We start from the raw sequence: 21,527 nt of genomic DNA on the forward strand, positions 1-21,527 counted from the left end.
GGCTATCAACAAGGGAATCTTCTTCCCCCGTCTCTTGTGACGAGCGCAAAGCTTCCGACTTCATGCTGATCAGAGAGTTTTTCAACAGGCCAAGCAGCGGGATGGTGAGGCTGATGATGGCGGCATCGCCACTGACCATCTGTGTTGACTCCTCAAAGTTACTCAGCACCTGACAGATATCAGACATCCACGTCCACTCCTCATTGTAGACTTGAGGAAGCTGACTGACCTGACTACCAGTTCTGGTGGAAGTTGACATCTGGCAGTCTACAATGGCTCGGCGCTGCTGGTAAACTCTGGATAACATGGTCAGTGTTGAATTCCACCTCGTGGGCACGTCGCACAACAGTCGGTGAGCGGGCAGTTGGAGGCGGCGCTGCGCTGCCCTGAGAGTGGCAGCATCTGTGCTGGACTTCCTGAAATGCGCACAGATGCGGCGCACCTTCGTGAGCAAATCAGACAGATTGGGGTATGTCTTGAGGAAACGCTGAACTATCAGATTTAACACATGGGCCAGGCATGGCACATGTGTCAGTCTGCCGAGTTGCAGAGCCGCCACCAGGTTACGGCCGTTGTCACACACAACCATGCCTGGCTTCAGGTTCAGCGGTGCCAGCCACAGATCAGTCTGCGCCGTGATGCCCTGTAATAGCTCTTGGGCGGTGTGCCTTTTATCGCCTAGGCTCAGCAGTTTGAGCACCGCCTGCTGTCGCTTAGCGACGGCACTGCTGCTGTGCCTAGAGCTACCGACTGATGGCGCCATGTCCACGGATGGTAATTCGGAGGAGGAGGAGGAGGAGGGGTGGGAGGAGGAGGAGGCATAGTAGGCCTGAAAGACCTGGACCGAGGTAGGCCCCGCAATCCTCGGCGTCGGCAGTATATGACCAGCCCCAGGGTCAGACTCGGTCCCAGCCTCCACCAAGTTAACCCAATGTGCCGTCAGCGATATATAGTGGCCCTGCCCGGCAGCACTCGTCCACGTGTCCGTGGTCAGGTGGACCTTGTCAGAAACGGCGTTGGTCAGGGCACGGATGATGTTGTCTGACACGTGCTGGTGCAGGGCTGGGACGGCACATCGGGAAAAGTAGTGGCGGCTGGGGACCGAATACCGAGGGGCGGCCGCCGCCAAGAGGTTGCGAAAGGCCTCGGTCTCTACTAGCCTATAGGGCAGCATCTCCAGGCTAAGCAATCTGGAGATGTGGACATTAAGGGCTTGGGCGTGCTGGTGGGTTGCACTATATTTGCGTTTCCGCTCCAGCGTCTGGGGTATGGAGAGCTGAACGCTGGTGGATGCTGTGGAGGATCGTGGAGGCGAGGATGGGGTTTTTGTGGCAGGGTCCTGGGCAGGGGGCTGACTATCAGCTGACACAGGGGAAGGAGCAGTGGTGTGCACGGCCGGAGGTGAACGGGCTTGTTGCCACTTAGTGGGGTGTTTAGCATTCATATGCCTGCGCATACTGGTGGTAGTTAAGCTAGTAGTGGTGGAACCCCTGCTGAGCCTGGTTTGGCAAATGTTGCACACCACAGTCCGTCGGTCATCCGGTGTTTCCTTAAAGAACCTCCAGACTTCTGAAAATCTAGCCCTCGCCGCAGGAGCCCTCGCCACGGGAGCTTCACTAGTTGACACATTTGGCGCTGATGCACCAGCTCTGGCCCTGCCTCTCCGTCTGGCCCCACCACTGCCTCTTCCAACCTGTTCTGGTCGAGGACTCTCCTCTGTCTCAGAAGCACTGTGTTCACCCGGCCTATTAACCCAGCTTGGGTCTGTCACCTCATCATCCTCCGATCCCTCAGTCTGCTCCCCCCTCGGACTTCCTGCCCTGACAACAACTTCCCCACTGTCTGACAACCGTGTCTCCTCATCGTCGGACACCTCTTTAGACACTTCTTCCACTACGTCAAGAAGGTCATCATCACCCACAGACTGCGACTGGTGGAAAACCTGGGCATCGGAAAATTGCTCAGCAGCAACCGGACAAGTGGTTTGTGAGTGTGGGAAGGGTCCAGAAAACAGTTCCTCAGAGTATGCCGGTTCAAATGGCAAATTTTCCTGGGAGGGGGCAGACTGGGGGGGAGGAGGCTGAGGTGCAGGAGCTGGAGGAGTGCCGATTTCGGTGACATGGGTGGACTGCGTGGAAGACTGACTGGTGGACAAATTGCTCGAAGCATTGTCGGCAATCCACGACATCATCTGTTCGCACTGTTCTGGCCTCAACAGTGCTCTACCACGAGTCCCAGTAACTTCAGACATGAACCTAGGGAGTGTAGCTCTGCGGCGTTCCCCTGCTCCCTCATAAGCAGGTGGTGTCTCACCCCGCCCAGGACCACGGCCTCTGACCCCTGCAGTAGTTGGACGCCCACGTCCCCGCCCTCGTCCTCTACCCCTAGCTCTCGGGTTAAACATTTTGAAAATGAAAGTTATAACTTTATTTTTTTTTTAACTTTTTTTTGTGTTTTTTAGTTTTTAAAACCAAACGATGCTATCCTATTGCTATGGCTATTTTCTAGCCAAGTATGAAAGCACACTACTATGCAAGATGAGATGACGCTGAGTTATTAAAAAAATAAACGTAAAATAAAAAGTAAATGGCAGACTGTGCCTAATTGAAATCCAACCCCTAATAAATTTTCCCACTTCGGTCTTTGCAATGGATATGTGCGTCACTAAGCGCAAAACACAGCGGTCGCAAGTCTCACTACAAATTGCTCACAATTTGCTAGTAGATGCACTGCAGCAAGTACAGCCACCAGCAGATCAACCAGAAATCAAATATATATAACGCTACTGTAGGCGTAAGTAAGCCGTTTGGATTCTCCTATGGCTATTTTCTAGCCAAGTATGAAAGCACACTACTATGCAAGGTGAGATGACACTGAGTTATTAAAAAAATAAACGTAAAATAAAAAGTAAATGGCAGACTGTGCCTAATTGAAATCAAACCCCTAATAAATTTTCCCACTTTGGTGTTTGAGGTGGATATGTGTGTCACTAAGAGCTAAACACAACGGTAGCAAGTCCCCCTGCAAATTCCTCACAATATGGTACTAGCTGCAAATAAAAAAAAAAAAGTATAACGTTATTGTAGCCCTAAGAAGGGCTGTTGGGTTCTTGGAGAATCACTCCTGCCTAACAGTAAGCTAATAGAACACCCTAACGCTTTCCCTGACCAGCAGCAGCTCTCTCCCTAGCGGCATCCAGACACAGAATGATCCGAGCAGCGCGGGCAGCGGCTAGTCTATCCCAGGGTCACCTGATCTGGCCAGCCAACCACTGCTATCGACGTGTAAGGGTACCACGTCATGCTGGGTGGAGTGCAGAGTCTCCTGGCTTGTGTTTGGCTCTGTTTCTGGCCGCCAAAAAGCAAAACGGCGGGAGCTGCCATTTTCTCGAGCGGGCGAAGTATTCGTCCGAGCAACGAGCAGTTTCGAGTACCCTAATGCTCGACCGAGCATCAAGCTCGGACGAGCATGTTCGCTCATCTCTAGTCATTAGCTTATTGATGAGATTTTATTACGGTAACTCTTGAATGTATGGGTGAAAAGAAAATTGTCAATTTTGGTTTACTTTTTTTCGTATTTTTTGGGGGTTGTACACCGTTCACTAAAAATACTATATTATCTTTATTCTATAGGTGATTACGATTATGGTGATACCTCATTTATACAGTTTTTCATTTATTTTTACAATTTTACTGGATAAAAACTAATATAGAGGAAATCTCATTTGTTTTTGCATCGCCATCTTTTCAGAGACGTAACTTTAATATTTTTTGGTTGACAGAGCTAGTTTTGGGCTTATTTTTTACGAGTTGAGTTGTTCTTTTCAGTGGTGCCATTTTGGCGCACATAACTTTTTTTGATCACTTTTTAGAACATTTTATGAAAAATGTACATTTTTGGCGTGTTTTACGGGTTTCGTTTTTATGGCGTTCACCGAGCGGGTCCAATAATGTTTATGAGTTATTGTACGGATTGTTACGGACGCGGCGATACCAAATATGTGGGGTATTTTGGCGATTTTGTGTTTTTTTTCACTTTATTGCATGTGTAAAGGGAATATTTGTGTTTAGGGGACTTTAACTTTATTAATTAATTCTTTTTATTAAAAAATGATTTTATGTAGTGTTTTTAACATTTTTTATTAACTTTTACAGGTTAGCTTGAACAAGTGATCCACTTGTTCAAGCTCTTCTTCACATTACACAGTGTAATACAGATGTATTACACTGTGTAATGTAACACAGTGTGTTACAGCTGGGTCCTGCTAGAAGGCAGTCTAGAGGACTAGAGGATTGCGCAGCCCCAGGCACCGGCAGTCCCGGGGCTGCGATCGGAGCAGCGGACCCCCACGGTAAGCGCCACGGGGGGGTCCGATTCTTCTCAAATACCCCTAGCACGCCGTGCTCACCACGACCGCGGCGTGTCAGGGGTTAACACCCGCGATCGGAGAAATATATAATATATAGCCGACACCCGCAGCTTCTGGCGCGGGCTCCGTTCTGGAGCCGGCGCCAGAAGCATGACGTACGATTACTGCATTTTGCGGGAACGCACCTCCCGCCATGCAGTAATAGTACGTCAAATGTCGGGAAGGGGTTAAAGAGAACCCGTCATGCAAAATAAACCCCCTAAACTAAATATACTTTCATAAACTGCCATTAGAGAGCATTGCCTCTATCCCTTCATTGTCCCTCTACATGTCTGTAAACCTTAGCAATGAGGTCCTAAAGCTGTATGCAAATGACCTGTGAAATGTCCAATTAGCATATTCAAGCTGTCCACTCTATTCATGAGTGGGAGGCACAGCCACACCCCCAGTGCATGACTGACAGTCTGTATAATGATGTGAGGCTGTATAATGATGTGAGGCTGTATAATGATGTGCTTCCTGGTGCTGGTGGCCACGCCCCCTGCAGCCTGTGTGTGCATGTCTGTGTGTGTTTAGGAGAGATACAGCAGCTCCAGGCAGCCATGTTACAGCAGAACATGTCAGATTCATGTGTAGCTGATGTTTGTGTCTCTCACCTGTATATTAGGAGGATGCAGCATGTCAGCAGATGCTGCACACACTAGCCATGCTTTACTATACATTACACACAGACATGAGCAGGGGGAGGAGAGGGGAGGGGTAACAGGGGTGACATCACTGCCTCTGACCATGTGACCAGCCTCATTTACATGATAAAAAATATGTGATTTTACAATGAATAATGTATGAAATAACTAGATAACGGCTGGGATGGGATCCTTGTGAGCTGCTCCAACAGGTAGTGGTGACAGGACTAGTGACTAGAGACATGATGACAGGTGTCCTTTAATTTTAATTGTACATGAACATGTATTCAAAAAAGGGGAAAATTTTGCTATTCTGAAGGCAACAACTTTCTTTCACTCTTTCATTAACCCCTTCTTGACCCCTTCTTTTTGAGGCTTTCTTTCTGTTGTGTACATGGCATTTTATAAAGATGCCGTATAACTCTTCCAAGACTGTTCACTTTTTAGTTTTTGCATTTCCATTTTCCTCTTTTTTTCTTTCCAAAAGCCATATAAAAGTTATATTTTTAGATTTTTTTTATTTAATAAAGACATATGAGGGCTTGTAATCTATGGGACACATTCTACTTTCTAGTGGTACCACTTTATACTCTGTGCCATGTAGTAAGAAGCTGGAAAAGTACCAAATGTGGCCAAAGCTTCCATTATAGTCGCAGGGTCCCTACAGCTTCAATTATAGTCTCAGGGTCCCTACAGCTTCCATTATAGTCTCAGGGCCCCTACAGCTTCCTTTATACTCTCAGGGCCCCCACAGCTTCCATTATAGTCTCAGGGCCCCTACAGCTTCCATTATAGTCTCAGGGCCCCTACAGCTTCCATTATAGACTCAGGGTCCCTACAGCTGCCACTATAGTCTCAGGGTCCCTACAGCTGCCACTATAGTCTCAGGGCCCCTACAGCTTCCTTTATAGTCTCAGGGCCCTTACAGCTTCCGTTATAGTCTCAGGGCCCTTACAGCTTCCATTATAGTCTCAGGGCCCCTACAGCTTCCATTATAGTCTCAGGGCCCCTACAGCTTCCATTATAGTCTCAGGGCCCCTACAGCTTCCATTATAGTCTCAGGGCCCTACAGCTTCCATTATAGTCTCAGGGTCCCTACAGCTGCCACTATAGTCTCAGGGCCCCTACAGCTTCCTTTATAGTCTCAGGGCCCCTACAGCTTCCTTTATAGTCTCCGGGCCCCTACAGCTTCCTTTATAGTCTCAGGGCCCCTACAGCTGCCATTATAGTCTCAGGGCCCCTACAGCTGCCACTATAGTCTCAGGGCCCCTACAGCTTCCTTTATAGCCTCAGGGCCCCTACAGCTTCCTTTATAGTCTCAGGGCCCCTACAGCTTCCTTTATAGTCTCCGGGCCCCTACAGCTTCCTTTATAGTCTCCGGGCCCCTACAGCTTCCTTTATAGTCTCAGGGCCCCTACAGCTTCCATTATAGTCTCAGGGCCCCTACAGCTTCCATTATAGTCTCAGGGCCCCTACAGCTTCCATTATAGTCTCAGGGCCCCTACAGCTTCCATTATAGTCTCAGGGCCCTACAGCTTCCATTATAGTCTCAGGGTCCCTACAGCTGCCACTATAGTCTCAGGGCCCCTACAGCTTCCTTTATAGTCTCAGGGCCCCTACAGCTTCCAATATAGTCTCAGGGCCCCTACAGCTGCCAGTTAGTCTCAGGGCCCCTACAGCTGCCAGTATAGTCTCAGGGCCCCTACAGCTTCCATTATAGTCTCAGGGCCCCTACAGCTTCCATTATAGTCTCAGGGCCCCTACAGCTGCCATTATAGTCTCAGGGTCCCTACAGCTGCCACTATAGTCTCAGGGCCCCTACAGCTTCCTTTATAGTCTCAGGGCCCTTACAGCTTCCATTATAGTCTCAGGGCCCCTACAGCTTCCATTATAGTCTCAGGGCCCCTACAGCTTCCATTATAGTCTCAGGGCCCCTACAGCTTCCATTATAGTCTCAGGGCCCCTACAGCTTCCATTATAGTCTCAGGGCCCTACAGCTTCCATTATAGTCTCAGGGCCCCTACAGCTTCCTTTATAGTCTCAGGGCCCCTACAGCTTCCTTTATAGTCTCAGGGCCCCTACAGCTTCCTTTATAGTCTCCGGGCCCCTACAGCTGCCATTATAGTCTCAGGGCCCCTACAGCTGCCATTATAGTCTCAGGGCGCCTACAGCTGCCATTATAGTCTCAGGGCCCCTACAGCTGCCATTATAGTCTCAGGGCCCCTACAGCTGCCACTATAGTCTCAGGGCCCCTACAGCTTCCTTTATAGTCTCAGGGCCCCTACAGCTTCCTTTATAGTCTCAGGGCCCCTACAGCTTCCTTTATAGTCTCAGGGCCCCTACAGCTTCCTTTATAGTCTCCGGGCCCCTACAGCTTCCTTTATAGTCTCCGGGCCCCTACAGCTTCCTTTATAGTCTCAGGGCCCCTACAGCTTCCAATATAGTCTCAGGGCCCCTACAGCTGCCAGTTAGTCTCAGGGCCCCTACAGCTGCCAGTATAGTCTCAGGGCCCCTACAGCTGCCAGTATAGTCTCAGGGCCCCTACAGCTTCCATTATAGTCTCAGGGCCCCTACAGCTTCCATTATAGTCTCAGGGCCCCTACAGCTGCCATTATAGTCTCAGGGCCCCTACAGCTGCCATTATAGTCTCAGGGCCCCTACAGCTGCCATTATAGTCTCAGGGCCCCTACAGCTGCCACTATAGTCTCAGGGCCCCTACAGCTGCCACTATAGTCTAAGGGCCCCTAGAGCTTCCTTTATAGTCTCAGGGCCCCTACAGCTTCCTTTATAGTCTCAGGGCCCCTACAGCTTCCAATATAGTCTCAGGGCCCCTACAGCTTCCATTATAGTCTCAGGGCCCCTACAGCTTCCATTATAGTCTCAGGGCCCCTACAGCTTCCATTATAGTCTCAGGGCCCCTACAGCTTCCATTATAGTCTCAGGGCCCCTACAGCTTCCATTATAGTCTCAGGGCCCCTACAGCTTCCATTATAGTCTCAGGGCCCCTACAGCTTCCATCATAGTCTCAGGGCCCCTACAGCTGCCAGTATAGTCTCAGGGCCCCTACAGCTGCCAGTATAGTCTCAGGGGCCCCTACAGCTGCCAGTATAGTCTCAGGGGCCCCTACAGCTGCCAGTATAGTCTCAGGGGCCCCTACAGCTGCCAGTATAGTCTCAGGGGCCCCTACAGCTGCCAGTATAGTCTCAGGGCCCCTACAGCTGCCAGTATAGTCTCAGGGCCCCTACAGCTGCCAGTATAGTCTCAGGGCCCCTACAGCTGCCATTATAGTCTCAGGGCCCCTACAGCTGCCAGTATAGTCTCAGGGCCCCTACAGCTGCCACTATAGTCTCAGGGCCCCTTCCTCCCACAGCTGTCATTACTACGGCCCCTCTCCCCTCAGAGTTGCCAATACAGGAGCACCATTCTATAATAATAATCTTTATTTATACAGCGCCATCAAATTCCCTAGCGCTTTACATATTCTGGGGAACATACAAAAAAAATAAGACATTAAAGAGTAACAGTCATGTGAAACACAGGGCCCCGACCCCCTCCCCCAGAGCTGCCATCACAGGGCCCTGCCCCCTCCCCCAGGGCTGCCATCACAGGGCCCCTGCCCCCTCCCCCAGGGCTGCCATCACAGGGCCCCTGCCCACTCCCCCAGAACTGCCATCAAAGGGCCCCCCTCCCCCAGAGCAGTCATCAAAGGGCCCCCCTCCCCCCAGAGCAGTCATCCAGGCCCACCCCTCCCCCCAGAGCAGTCATCCAGGCCCCCCCTCCCCTCAGAGCAGTCATCCAGGCCCCCATCCCCCCAGAGCAGTCATCAAGGGCCCCTCTCCCCCCAGAGCAGTCATCAAGGGCCCCTCTCCCCCCAGAGCAGTCATCCAGGCCCCCCCTCCCCCCAGAGCAGTCATCGAGGCCCCCTCTCCCCCCAGAGCAGTCATCATGGCCCCTCTCCCCCCAGAGCAGTCATCAAGGCCCCCCCTCCCCCCAGAGCAGTCATCAAGGCCCCCCCTCCCCCCAGAGCAGTCATCAAGGCCCCCCCTCCCCCCAGAGCAGTCATCAAGGCCCCCCCTCCCCCCAGAGCAGTCATCAAGGCCCCCCCTCCCCCAGAGCAGTCATCAAGGCCCCCCTCCCCCAGAGCAGTCAAGGGCCCCCTCCCCCCAGAGCAGTCATAAAGGCCCCCCCTCCCCCAGAGCAGTCATAAAGGCCCCCCCTCCCCCAGAGCAGTCAAGGGGCCCCCCTCCCCCCAGAACAGTCATAAAGGGCCCCCCTTACCCAAGGGCAATTATCAAGGCCCCCCTCCCCCAGATCAATCATCAAGGGCCCCCCTTACCCCAATGCAGTCATAAAGGCCCCCCCCTCTCCCTCCAGATCAATCATCAAGGGCCCCCCCCCTTACGCCAGAGCAGTCATCAAGGGCCTCCCCTCCTTCCCCTAGTTCCCCAGTGCTGCCGTGATACATAACAGGGCCGAGGGACGGCCGCTCACCTCAGGCTCCGCTCCTCAACTGCAGGCACAGGATGTCGGAGGCTATTACGCACTCGCCTCTGTCAGGTGCCGCGCACTCCCGCCCAGGCGTCTTCATCACAGGAGCCGCGGCATCTTCGCGATCGCGCTCCAATGTGGCGGCGCTTGCGTACAGCATCTTTGTGCGCAGCGCGCTGCCCTGCTGGGGAGTGTCGGACGTACGCTGGCTAGCCTGGCTGTGATGGGTGCCGGTGGAAACAGCATCCGCTGGCGCCCGATGGCACAGTAAGAATCCGATCATCTGACACACTGTCAGTGCCGGACCCGGGGCCCACCGGAGGTTTCTCCGGTAATCCGGTGGGCCAGTCCGACGGTGGGAGTGTAGCATCTTAGGATGAATGTCTTGTGAGCAGAACCTGAGATGGTGTTAGGAGAACCTGAGATTTTATTTGTATTTCTGTTTTTGTTTCTGTTGTTAAAGTTTTAATTTATGAATTAATGGACACAGTAGATGTGGATGAGATCCATGGGGGATTTTGTTTTGTGGATGGATGTGATGTGGAATTTTTGCTTTTTGTGTTTCCATGGACAAAGCCTGGGTGTTTGTGAGTATTATTGGTTTGAGTATTCTAAACCCCAAATCAATTATATCTATGTAGTTTAACCCCTTAAGGACGCAGCCATTTTGTAGCTTAAGGCTCAGCACCATTTTTTGGATTCTGACTTGCGTCGCTTTATATGGTTATAACTTTTGAACACTGTTACTTATCAAAGTGATTCTGAGATTACTTTTGCCTACATGTTGTGCTTCATTTAAGTGGTAAATGTATGATGATAGATTTTGCGTTTATTTACGAAAAAAAGAAAAAATTAAGAATTTTTTAAAAAATTCTCGTTTTTAAACCCGTTAAATGCCGCGGTCAGCCAAATTTTTTTAACACTCCGACCACAGGTGTTACACTGGGGTGTCGGCTACATGTTACAGCTGGCTCCTCCGATCCAGAGCCGAGACGGCATCATCTCAGCGGCGGATATATCCACCGCTGAGCGCTAAGTCACTGCGCTCAGTGGCGGATCGATCTTTTTATTGATTTCTTTTTTAAATGCAACTTTGAATCATTCTTCATTATAAGTTCATCAAACTTTAAAAATTCAGGATGACAATGATGTATTTAAGTAGGTTATGACAGTTATTAATGTCCAAAGTGAGGTTCCTAATGCACAGATGGGTTCCATAAGGCTGTGGGCACATGTGAGGAGGAATTTATCCCAGCTTTTAGTGAACAAGTTATCTGCTTGGAAGCAGCGGTTAGTTTGTATACGGAGATAAAGTTTCAGGAATAATTCATCCAGATGGTGTTGTAGTTCGTCTTTGAGTAATTTTTCAAGGAGATAAAGAGAATGAGTAAATCTTGAGTATTGATTGTAGGATTTGCATTTGGGCTATAAGAAGCTCCCTTTGGTTGACCCTTTAATGGCAATAGTCCATTGTTGACGGTTGGTGGAAATCTAAAGTCGTGGGTGTAAGGAGCTGCTGAAGCCACAAGAAGTATCTCCTCAGTCAAAGGCTTTTGTCCTGGGAAAGGAATTTGTAAAGGATGGAGAGGAGACAAAATGCTCATAAAGTAGTCATTTCTGTTCCTTGGAACACAAGCTACTGCTTATAAGTGGAGAGAGGCTCACCAGATTTGTCTGTGCTAAGTTTTAGGCACAACTCTAAATTTGTCACTTATGATATATTTGAGATATCTATTACACTGTGTATTGGTATTAATGATGAATTTTGTCACTTTGTTTTTGTATGCTAATCCTTTGTGGTAGTCTATTTGGACGAAATGTAGTGCATGGAATAAACATTGTTACCTTCTGAAGCAAACAGCTCACTGGCTCAGCTATAAAGTGGGAGCCTTTCACTGCTTTATGTGCTGGTTTGCTGGCGAACAACCCTTCACTATACTGCAGCTTCCTCTGCAAATGCAGAGACTGCGCACCATTCAAACCTGTTGTAATTCTATAGTCCCACAACTCAGATGGCGAGGACACCCCCTGAAATGATAGAAAAAAAGTTATTACCGTATATTCCGGCGTATAAGACGACTTTTGAAGACAGAAAAATCTTCTGTCTTCTCTGGGGTCGTCTTATACGCCGGTAATCCCGACCGGGATCCGGTGCATGGAGAGGGCTCACGGGCTGAGCCCTCTCCATAGCCGGTAAGTCTTTGCTGCATATTGCTGCTAGCACCGATCGCGGGTGTTTTCACAGCGTGGGCTGCCGGCAACCTCAAAAAGATAGCAGCGCATGGGCACCGCCATCTTACCAAGGATCGCCGCTCCCCGTGACGTCATCGGGGGCGGCGATCCATCTCCATGGTAGCCTCGGGTCTTCCGAAGACCCAAGGCTATTTCATATTAACCCCTTCATTACAATGTGCTGGTAGCACATTGTAATGAATGAGGAAAATCCCCATATACTGCCATACTGTAGTATGGCAGTATATGATAGGATCGATCAGACAACCTAAGGGTTAAAGTACCCTAGGGAGTCTGAAAAATAGTATAAATAAAAATAAAAAAAAGTAAAAAAAAAAAATAATAATAAAAAAACCTAAAATTTCAAATCACCCCCCTTTCCCTAGAACTGACATAAATATAAACAAACAGTAAAAATCATAAACACATTAGGTATCGACGCGTCCGACAATGCCCGATCTATCAAAATATGATAACGGTTTTTCAATGTGTTTAACCCTGTAACGGAAAATAGCGCCCAAAGTCGAAAATGGCACTTTTTTGCCATTTTGAAAAATATAAAAAAATCAATAAAAAGTGATCAAAAGGTCGTACAGTCCAAAAAATTATATAATTGAAAAGATTATCAAATTTCGCAAAAAATTACACCACCCACAGCTTCGTACACCAAAGTATAAAAAAGTTATTAGCGCCAGAAGTTGGCAAAATCAAAAAAATAATTTTTGTACAGGAGGTTTTAATTTTTGTAAATGTATCAAAACATTATAAAACCTTTATAAATTTGGTATCCACGTAATCGTACCAACCCAAAGAATAAAGTAGACATGTCATTTGGGGTGCTCAGTGAAAGACGTAATATCCAAGCCCATAAGAAAATGGCGCAAATGCGTTTTTTCACCATTTTCATTGCATTTGGAATTTTTTTCCTGCTTTTGAGTACATGGCATGGAATATTTAATAAAATAAAAATTTAAGGTACAGTATGGTAACATTTACAGTAAAATGGACGATGGTAATGTTGTTGTATGCCTTATGTTTATGAGCGACAGTTTTCCTGCTATGCGACCATGTTAAATTCAAATCTGTTTTTTTTTTAAATTTTTACCGGCGTTTTGTATGCGTTGGAAAAGGGGTAGTCTTATACGGCGAATATATCTTAAACTCTATATTTTAAACAGGAAAGTAGGGGGGTCGTCTTATACACCAGGTCGTCTTATACGCCGGGCTTTCCTCTGTACCAAATCACAAGATTAAAAAAATGATCATTGTTTCTTTTTTCAGCTACATGATACTTGAAATCTTTATCTTTTAGGCCTCAGCTGCTGGTTCTGTTAAAGTTGGATGAGGATTTACATGTTAAATATCCACGTCTCCTTACATTCGCCTCTCAGCTGAAAGCTGGGAAGGGATTAACTATTATTGGTACCGCAATACAGGGTAACTTCTTGGACAGTTATGGGGAACTACAGGCTGCAGAACAGGTAGGAAGTTACAAAATGTAATTGTAATTTATTAAAATATTCAATAATGTACCTATTGTCACCTCATAGGTTTTTGCCCAATATTTGGTCACTACTTTCTATATTTCATGAAAGCACACACATTAGTTATTGCATCTAAGCAGAGGATTAAAGAGAACCCGTCATGCAAAATATCCCCCTAAACTAAATATATTTTCATAAACTGCCATTAGAGTTCATTGTCCCTCTACATGCCTGTAAACCTAAGCAATGAGGTCCTAAAGCTGTATGCAAATGACCTGTGAAATGTCCAATGAAGCATTAGCATATTCATGCTGTCCACTCTATTCATGAGTGGGAGGCATAGCCACACCCCCAGTGCATGACTGACAGCCTGTATAATGCTGTGAGGCTGTATAATGATGTGCTTCCTGGTGCTGGCGCCCCCTGCAGCCTGTGTGTGTATAGGAGAGATACAACAGCTCCAGGATGCAGCCATGTTATAGCAGAACATGTCAGGTACATGTGTAGCTGATGTCTGTGTCTCTCACCTGTATATTAGGAGGATGTAGCATGTCAGCAGATGCAGCACACACACTAGCCATGCTTTACTATACATTACACACAGACATGAGCAGGGGGAGGAGAGGGGAGGGGTAACAGGGGTGACATCGCTGCCTCTGACCATGTGACCAGCCTCATTTACATGATAAAAAATAGATGATTTTACAATGAATAATGTATGAAATAACTAGATAAAGGCTGGGATGGGATCCTTGTGAGCTGCTCCAACAGGTAGTGGTGACACAGACCTGATGACAGGTGTCCTTTAAACTGTTTAAGCCATTTTCTTGCCAAACCATTTGCAACCACCAAATGCTGATGTATACTACAATTTTGTTATCCCAGATTAGGAGACAAAAAATCACATCATACTTTAATACAATTATAAATTTTAAAATATATAAATATATATAATTTTAAAATATATAAACTTTTAAAAATATTTTTCTAAAAATTCCAATTTCCTCTTTCACCACGACAGCACCATATACCGGAAAGAGTGGTTGGCCCCCATAGACAGGAAACCAATAAAGCTCCATGCCTCCATACATGCCTCAGTGGTTTCCTGTCCCCGGGACACCCCTTATAGCTGTCTGAAGCTCCATATGCGGCAGATGGGTCAGTTGATGGGGGCCAAGTCTGACCGATCTTTAGTGCCGGATGCCTCCTGGGCAGCCAGGCTTTCCGGGGTTGGAAGTTCGGGGGAAGCCCACATACCGGAAGCAGTGAGAATCCTCTGAGGTGGAGCGTGTCCGGAAGCTTGGTGTCTGGCAGGAAGATGGCGTCAGTCATAACAGGTTTTCCTCCCTTACCATGAGTTCAGAAGGAGGAGGAGAGGTTTTTGACACCGCCAAGGACGGCTCCATGGTATGTCAAGCGGGTTGATACTGGTACTTTTGAGTATGGCCGCAACCGGGCCTTATAACTGGTCTGGTAATGCCTTATGTTAGAAAGGAAAAGGATAAAGAATGTAGAGTTTGTGGGGAGAGCCTACCTCCTACCGATACTAAACGGACATGTGAATCATGTATTCAGCGGGTGGTGCATCAGGACCATGTACCCTTCTAGAATGCACATGCACGATCATACAGCAGGAAGTGCAAAAAACAGTTAGGACCCCTGTGAAAAGGTCCCCAGATTCCCTGTCTACCTCTAGAAGGTTAAATGTATCAGATACTGACTTAGAGATAGATACTATTTACAATTCAGAAGATGATCAGTCAGGGAGGCCGCTCTTCCCTATGGAGGATGGGGAACTTGTAATTAAGATTGTAAGGGCCACTATGGAACTAGAAGAGGAAAAAGAACATAGATCAGTTTGTGATGTCATGTTCCAGGGATGAGGGGAGAGAAAAAGGCAAGTGTTCCCTGTACACACAAATCTTTCATCCCTTATAAAAGCAGAGTAGAAAAGGACAGAGAATAAAATCTTTGTACCCAGAGCAGTCTAAAGAAAACATCCCTTTGCTGATTAAGATGTAGAGCACTGGGACGAGACCCCTAAAGTAGATACAGCTATTTCTAAGGTGTCTTAAAAAAAAAAAAAGCCATGCTGCCTTTAGAAGACTTAGGGGTTTTAAAAAACCCTGTGGACAAAAGAGCAGATAAGTTCCTGTGTAAGGCCGGGAAGGCTTTCTCCTCGGCTTTTAAACTGAAAATTGCAGCTACTTGTGTTTCCCGGTCCATGTTAATGTGGCTTACGCAGATGGAAGAGAAAGTGAAGGAGGGTATTTGAAGGGAACAGCTAATAGTTGGTATCACTACAGCTCAGAAAGCTTCGGCATATCTGGAGGACACTTCAGTGGATGCCCTCAGATTATCAGCCAGGTCGTCAGCCCTTTCCAACTCAAAGGTTGGAATGGTGATTTAGCCTCAAAGAATCACCTTTGTAACATTCCATGTGAAGGTAAATTCTTGTTCGGTACAACGTTGGACAAGATTCTTGAGAAGGCTGCAGTCCGCAAAATGGCATTCCCAGGCTCCAGCTCTTTTTGTTCCTCCCATAGAGTTTGTTTTATAAAAGAATGGGAATGGACCACAATTGAAGATGACCATGGGTCTAGGAAACTTAGCCCAAGAAGCTATGGAAACGGAGATATTATCTCTTTTAGCTAAGAATGTATTGAAGGACATTCTATCTATTCAACGCTGTTTAATGTAACAAAACAAGATGGTTCTCTAAGAACTATACGGAATCTAAAGCCGCTCAACAAATTCCTCAAAATAGAAAAATTCAAGATGGATTCCCTCAAGACTATAATAAATCTTCTTTATTCGGATTACTACATGGCATCAATAGACTTTTCCAATGCCTATTTCCACTCCCCGATTCACCCAGTATCGCAGGGGTATCTGAGAGTAGGCACCTGGATATAGGTACATCTCCAGTTTCAAGCCTTGCCTTTTGGGGTAGCAGTAGCCCCAAGAGTTTTTACAAAACTAGTCTCTGAGATGGCTTTTTATATCAGGATGGAACAAGGGATCTATGTTCCTTATCTGTATGACTTCCTGTTAATAGGGTATTCAGAAGAAGCAGTAAACCTACATTTGTCCAGAATTTAGGAGATGTTTGAGTGTCTAAGTTGGCTTGTGAACATTATGAAATCATCTCTAATGCCAACAAAGATCAAAGATCTTCCTAGGGATTTGACTGGACTCTGTCAGAGATCCTTTTTACCAGAAAAGAAGATAGAAAAACTCCAGAAGACAGTTTGTCATTTGCAATCAACACAGTCTACTACTATAGGTCAAGTTATGACTCTGATAGGTCAATTCATTTGGTTCCTTGGTTACCATGGTTCAGCTTCATACTTGATCCCTGCAGCTGAATGAATGGGATGGTCAGGACTCCAGTCTGGACCGGAAAATAAACCTTCCCCAAGAAGTTAGGGACTCCTTTCTTTCGTGGCATTCTTTGGACCCCTCTAAAGGGTTTCCTTGGAGACGACATAAAACTGGGGAGCACATCTGAGGTGCCAGGTGTTTCTAGCCATTGGGATCCACAGATGGTGAAAAAATCATCAAACTTCAGGGATCATCCAGTGTGTCATCCCTGAAGGCATCAACAGGAGGAGAGAAAAAGAACTGGACCGCACATCCACACATTACACAATGATCTACTGCCGCTAGGCTACATTATATAACGAACTCGAGGTTCTTAGTTACATTTTGATCAAATTGTATAAGCCCACCAACCACTTCAAGGTGAACTCTTTTTGGTGGGTCCCTACGCTATTGTGTGCGGCATCACACGGCGCCCACCACCGCTGCAGCAACGCGCCGGCAGGGACCAAGACCCGGTTGCCCAGCACCCGTACTGGCAGGCATAGCCCCCATGGCTCCAGGCCCGGGTCCCCACCAGCACCGCACAACAGAAGCGGCGGACGCCATGCAACACCGCACCACGTGAACAGGAAAAAGCAGTGCATTACCCAAGTTCCATATCTTCGGTACACTTAAAGGACGAGTACAACGTGAAGGCAGATTTCATCAGCCATCACCAGTTGAACCAGGAGGAATGATGCCTCAATAGGAGAATATTTATGATTGTGACTCTTCTGTGGGGGTCTCCAGAAATCGACCTCTTTGCTACACGAAACAACAGGCAAGTCAGAAATTTCTGTTCCCTGAGCAGGAAGGATTAACCATGGGCTCTGGATGCCCAGAGCCGGATCATAGGTGGGGGGGGCTCACAGGGCGCGAGCCCCGGGGCCCCCACCACTTTGCCGTTAAAGGGGCCTCCACCAAATTGGGGAGATTCGGGCGTTTTTGTTGCCGGGCTTCCTGGGCTGCGGGCCAAATCCAGCCAATGTGTCTGCCTTAAATCTATGGCAGAGCGAGGGAACAATAAGTTCCCTGCTCTGCCATAGACGATCAAAGGAAATAAAGATCATCGCCATCTTTGTTTAAATCCACCCGACACTGGGTGGGGGGGGGGGTATATAGCAATAATAAAAATGTGTATATAGTGATTGCTGGGGGAGCTGTATACAGTGATTGCTGGGGGAGCTGTATATAGCGGTTGCTGGGGGAGCTTTATACAGTGATTACTGTGGCATCAATGGGGGCCTCCACCATATTTTGCGCCCAGGACTCCCACCAACCTTAATCCGGCCCTGTGGATGCCTTGTCAATAACCTGGGAGTTCAATCTGGCTTATGCTTTTCCTCCCTTGACCCTGATTCCAAGAGTCCTGAAGATCATCAGGCAAGATCATGTTAGAATAATTCTCAAAGCTCCCCTCTGGACAAAACGATCTTGTTTTTCCACTCACTTTCAGTTTCAGATCTCTGGATCCTCCCAGAGACCCCGCACCTACTATCTCAGGGTCCGATATTACATCTGTAGAGTAGGAAGCCTGTGACCTTGGGTATATATTTCTTAGTTTGGAAGGCCTAAGGATCAGGAAGTAGACCTAGAGCAGGTTTAGAGAAATCAGTAACACTTGCGCTACGAGTCTCAACCTTGAGTTCACTATTTGATAAATCTGTGGCATCAAATCCCTGGATAGTAAGATTTATTAAAGCAGCTTCATGGTTATCTCCATTTAAGAGATCCTCCGTTCCTCCTTGGGACCTCACTGTAGCCTTAAATTACCTAATAAGGCAACCATTTGAACCCCTGGAAGATTGTTTAGAAAAAATGGCTAACTATTAAAGCAGTGTTTTCAATCGCCATCACGTCAGCCAGAAGAGTATGGAAATAATAGGAATGTGTATATAGTTATTATTGGGGGATTGTATATATTTATTATGGGGGTGTATATAGAAATAATAGGAATGTGTATATAGTTATTGGGGGATTATATATATTTATTATGGGGGGGTATATAGCAATAATAGGATTGTGTATATAGTTATTATGGGGGGGTGTATATAGCAATAATAGGAATGTGTATATAGTTATTATGGGGGCTGTATATAGAAATAATAGGAATGTGTATATAGTTATTATAGGGGGTGTATATAGCAATAATAGGAATGTGTATATGGTTATTATTGTGGGATTGTATATATTTATTATGGGGGAGTGTATATAGCAATAATATGAATCTGTATATAGTTATTATAGGGGGACTGTATATAGTTATAGGGGTGTGTATATAGTTATAGGGGGACTGTATATAGTCATTATGGGGGTGTATATAGTTATTATGGGGGTGTATATAGTTATTATAGGGGGACTGTATAGAGTTGTTATAGGGGGACTGTATAGAGTTGTTATAGGGGGACTGTATAGAGTTGTTATAGGGGGACTGTATAGAGTTGTTATAGGGGGACTGTATAGAGTTGTTATAGGGGGACTGTATAGAGTTGTTATAGGGGGACTGTATAGAGTTGTTATAGGGGGACTGTATAGAGTTGTTATAGGGGGACTGTATAGAGTTGTTATAGGGGGACTGTATAGAGTTGTTATAGGGGGACTGTATAGAGTTGTTATAGGGGGACTGTATAGAGTTGTTATAGGGGGACTGTATAGAGTTGTTATAGGGGGACTGTATAGAGTTGTTATAGGGGGACTGTATAGAGTTGTTATAGGGGGACTGTATAGAGTTGTTATAGGGGGACTGTATAGAGTTATTATATGGGTCTGTATATAGTGATTTCTGGTGGAGCTCTATGTACTGATTACTGGGAGCTGTATATAGTGATTGCTGGTGGAGCTCTATGTACTGATTGCTGGTGGAGCTCTATGTACTGATTGCTGGGGGAGCTGTATACAGTGATTGCTGGGGGAGCTGTATACAGTGATTGCTGGGGGAGCTGTATACAGTGATTGCTGGGGGAGCTGTATACAGTGATTGCTGGGGGAGCTGTATATAGTGATTGCTGGGGGAGCTGTATACAGTGATTGCTGGATTAGCTTTATACAGTGATTGCTGGATTAGCTTTATACAGTGATTGCTGGGGGAGCTGTATACAGTGATTGCTGGGTTAGCTTTATACAGTGATTGCTGGGGGAGCTGTATACAGTGATTGCTGGGGGAGCTGTATACAGTGATTGCTGGGGGAGCTGTATATAGCAGTTGCTGGGGGAGTTAAATACAGTGATTACTGTGACATCAATGGGGGCCTCCACCATATTTTGTGCCCAGGGGCCCCCACCAACCTTAATCCGGCCCTGTGGATGCCTTGTCAATAACCTGGAAGTTCAATCTGGCTTATGCTTTTCCTCCCTTGATCCTTATTCCAATAGTCCTGAAGATCATTAGGCAAGATCATGTTAGAATAATTCTCAAAGCTCCCTTCTGGACAAAACGACCTTGTTTTTCCACTCTAAGAAAACTTTCAGTTTCAGATCTCTGGATCCTCCCAGAGACCCCACACCTACTATCTCAGGGTCCGATATTACATCTGTAGAGTAGGAAGCCTGTGACCTTGGGTATATATTTCTTAGTCTGGAAGGCTTAAGGATCAGGAAGTAGACCTAGAGCAGGTTTAGAGAAATCAGTAACACTTGCGGTACAAGTCTCAACCTTGAGTTCACTATTTGATAAATCTTTGGCATCAAATCCCTGGATAGTAAGATTTATTAAAGCACCTTCATGGTTATCTCCATTTAAGAGATCCTCGGTTCTGTAATTACTCACTGGTAAGTGTATTTCCTGGAACCATGACGGCACCATAGGAATACCCTCCCTTTTCCTAGATAAGGTTCCCTTCTGTTGTCTCACCTTATTCATATTTCACGGGTGTAGAAAAAAGGAAAGGATAGTTGGGTAGTGTAAAAATTTTGTATATTTGTGTGCTGATTAAACATTCAGTTCATGTAGTCTCTGAAATACACTGAGGCGTGGAGCTTTAAGGGTTTTTCTGTCCCTGGGGGCGTCCCCTCTCTCCATCGTATGGTGTTGTCCCACGACGGCACTCTTCCCAGGTAATACAGTTACCTATTTCCCTATACAGGCGGTCCCCTACTTAAGGACACCTGACTTACAGACAACCCATAGTTACAGACAGACCCATCTGACTTCTGGTGAAGTTTTTTGAATGCTTTACTATAGTCCCAGGCTGCAATAATCAGCTGTAAGGAGTCTGTAATGAAGCTTTATTGATAATCCTTGGTCCCATTACAGCAAAAAATGTTTAAACTCCAATTGTCACTGGGGGCAAATTTTTTTTGTCTGGATCTACAATTATAAAATATACAGTTTCGACTTACATACAAATTCAACTTAAGAACAAACCTCCGGACCCTATCTTGTACGTAACCCGGGGACTGCCTGTAATGTACATCTAAAATTAAAAAACTGAAAATATAACTATATTATATATAGTGTTCTATGCTGTATAACTATATCGAGTTTTGTATCTCTGGAACAGTACTGACCTAGGGAATAAAGATCAGTTGTGTCCTCCTGACCACACATTGAAAACAGTGCTACAAAATGGCACAACATTTTTTTTGTCATTTACACTGCAGTTAGAATTTTTTTTCCTGCTTTCTGATAATTTGTATGGAATATATAATTGTGCCACTCAGAACAAGCTCTGTAAAAAGGAAAAGAAAAAAAAATAGTCTTTTGGAATTTAAAAAGCTCTAAAACTTAAAATTCATGTTAAAATGTTCCTGTCACTCCTGTTGCAGATGTTTGAACTCTTGCATGCCCCATCAAAATTTGCTTACTGAACTTGTAACCCCTGAAGGGAAAAATATCAGAAAGAAATTGTCCCAGCAACAAGATCGAAAAGTTTACAAATATCGAGTTGTCAATATGAAAACTGTCAA

General features: G+C 46.3%; 1 protein-coding gene across 8 annotated transcripts in view; it reads left to right on the forward strand.

Moving 5' to 3' along the window:
- Positions 1-21,527, forward strand: part of SLC12A4 (solute carrier family 12 member 4) — a 743,054-nt gene that overhangs the window by 536,140 nt on the left and 185,387 nt on the right. For all 8 annotated transcript variants that reach the window (XM_072117770.1, XM_072117769.1, XM_072117767.1 and 5 more), the window contains one exon: positions 13,088-13,256. In XM_072117770.1, coding sequence (XP_071973871.1) covers positions 13,088-13,256 — 169 coding nt within the window. The remainder of the gene's footprint in view (positions 1-13,087; positions 13,257-21,527) is intronic.

This window comes from Engystomops pustulosus, chromosome 7 (assembly GCF_040894005.1).
Source record: "Engystomops pustulosus chromosome 7, aEngPut4.maternal, whole genome shotgun sequence".
NCBI lineage: Eukaryota > Metazoa > Chordata > Amphibia > Anura > Leptodactylidae > Engystomops > Engystomops pustulosus.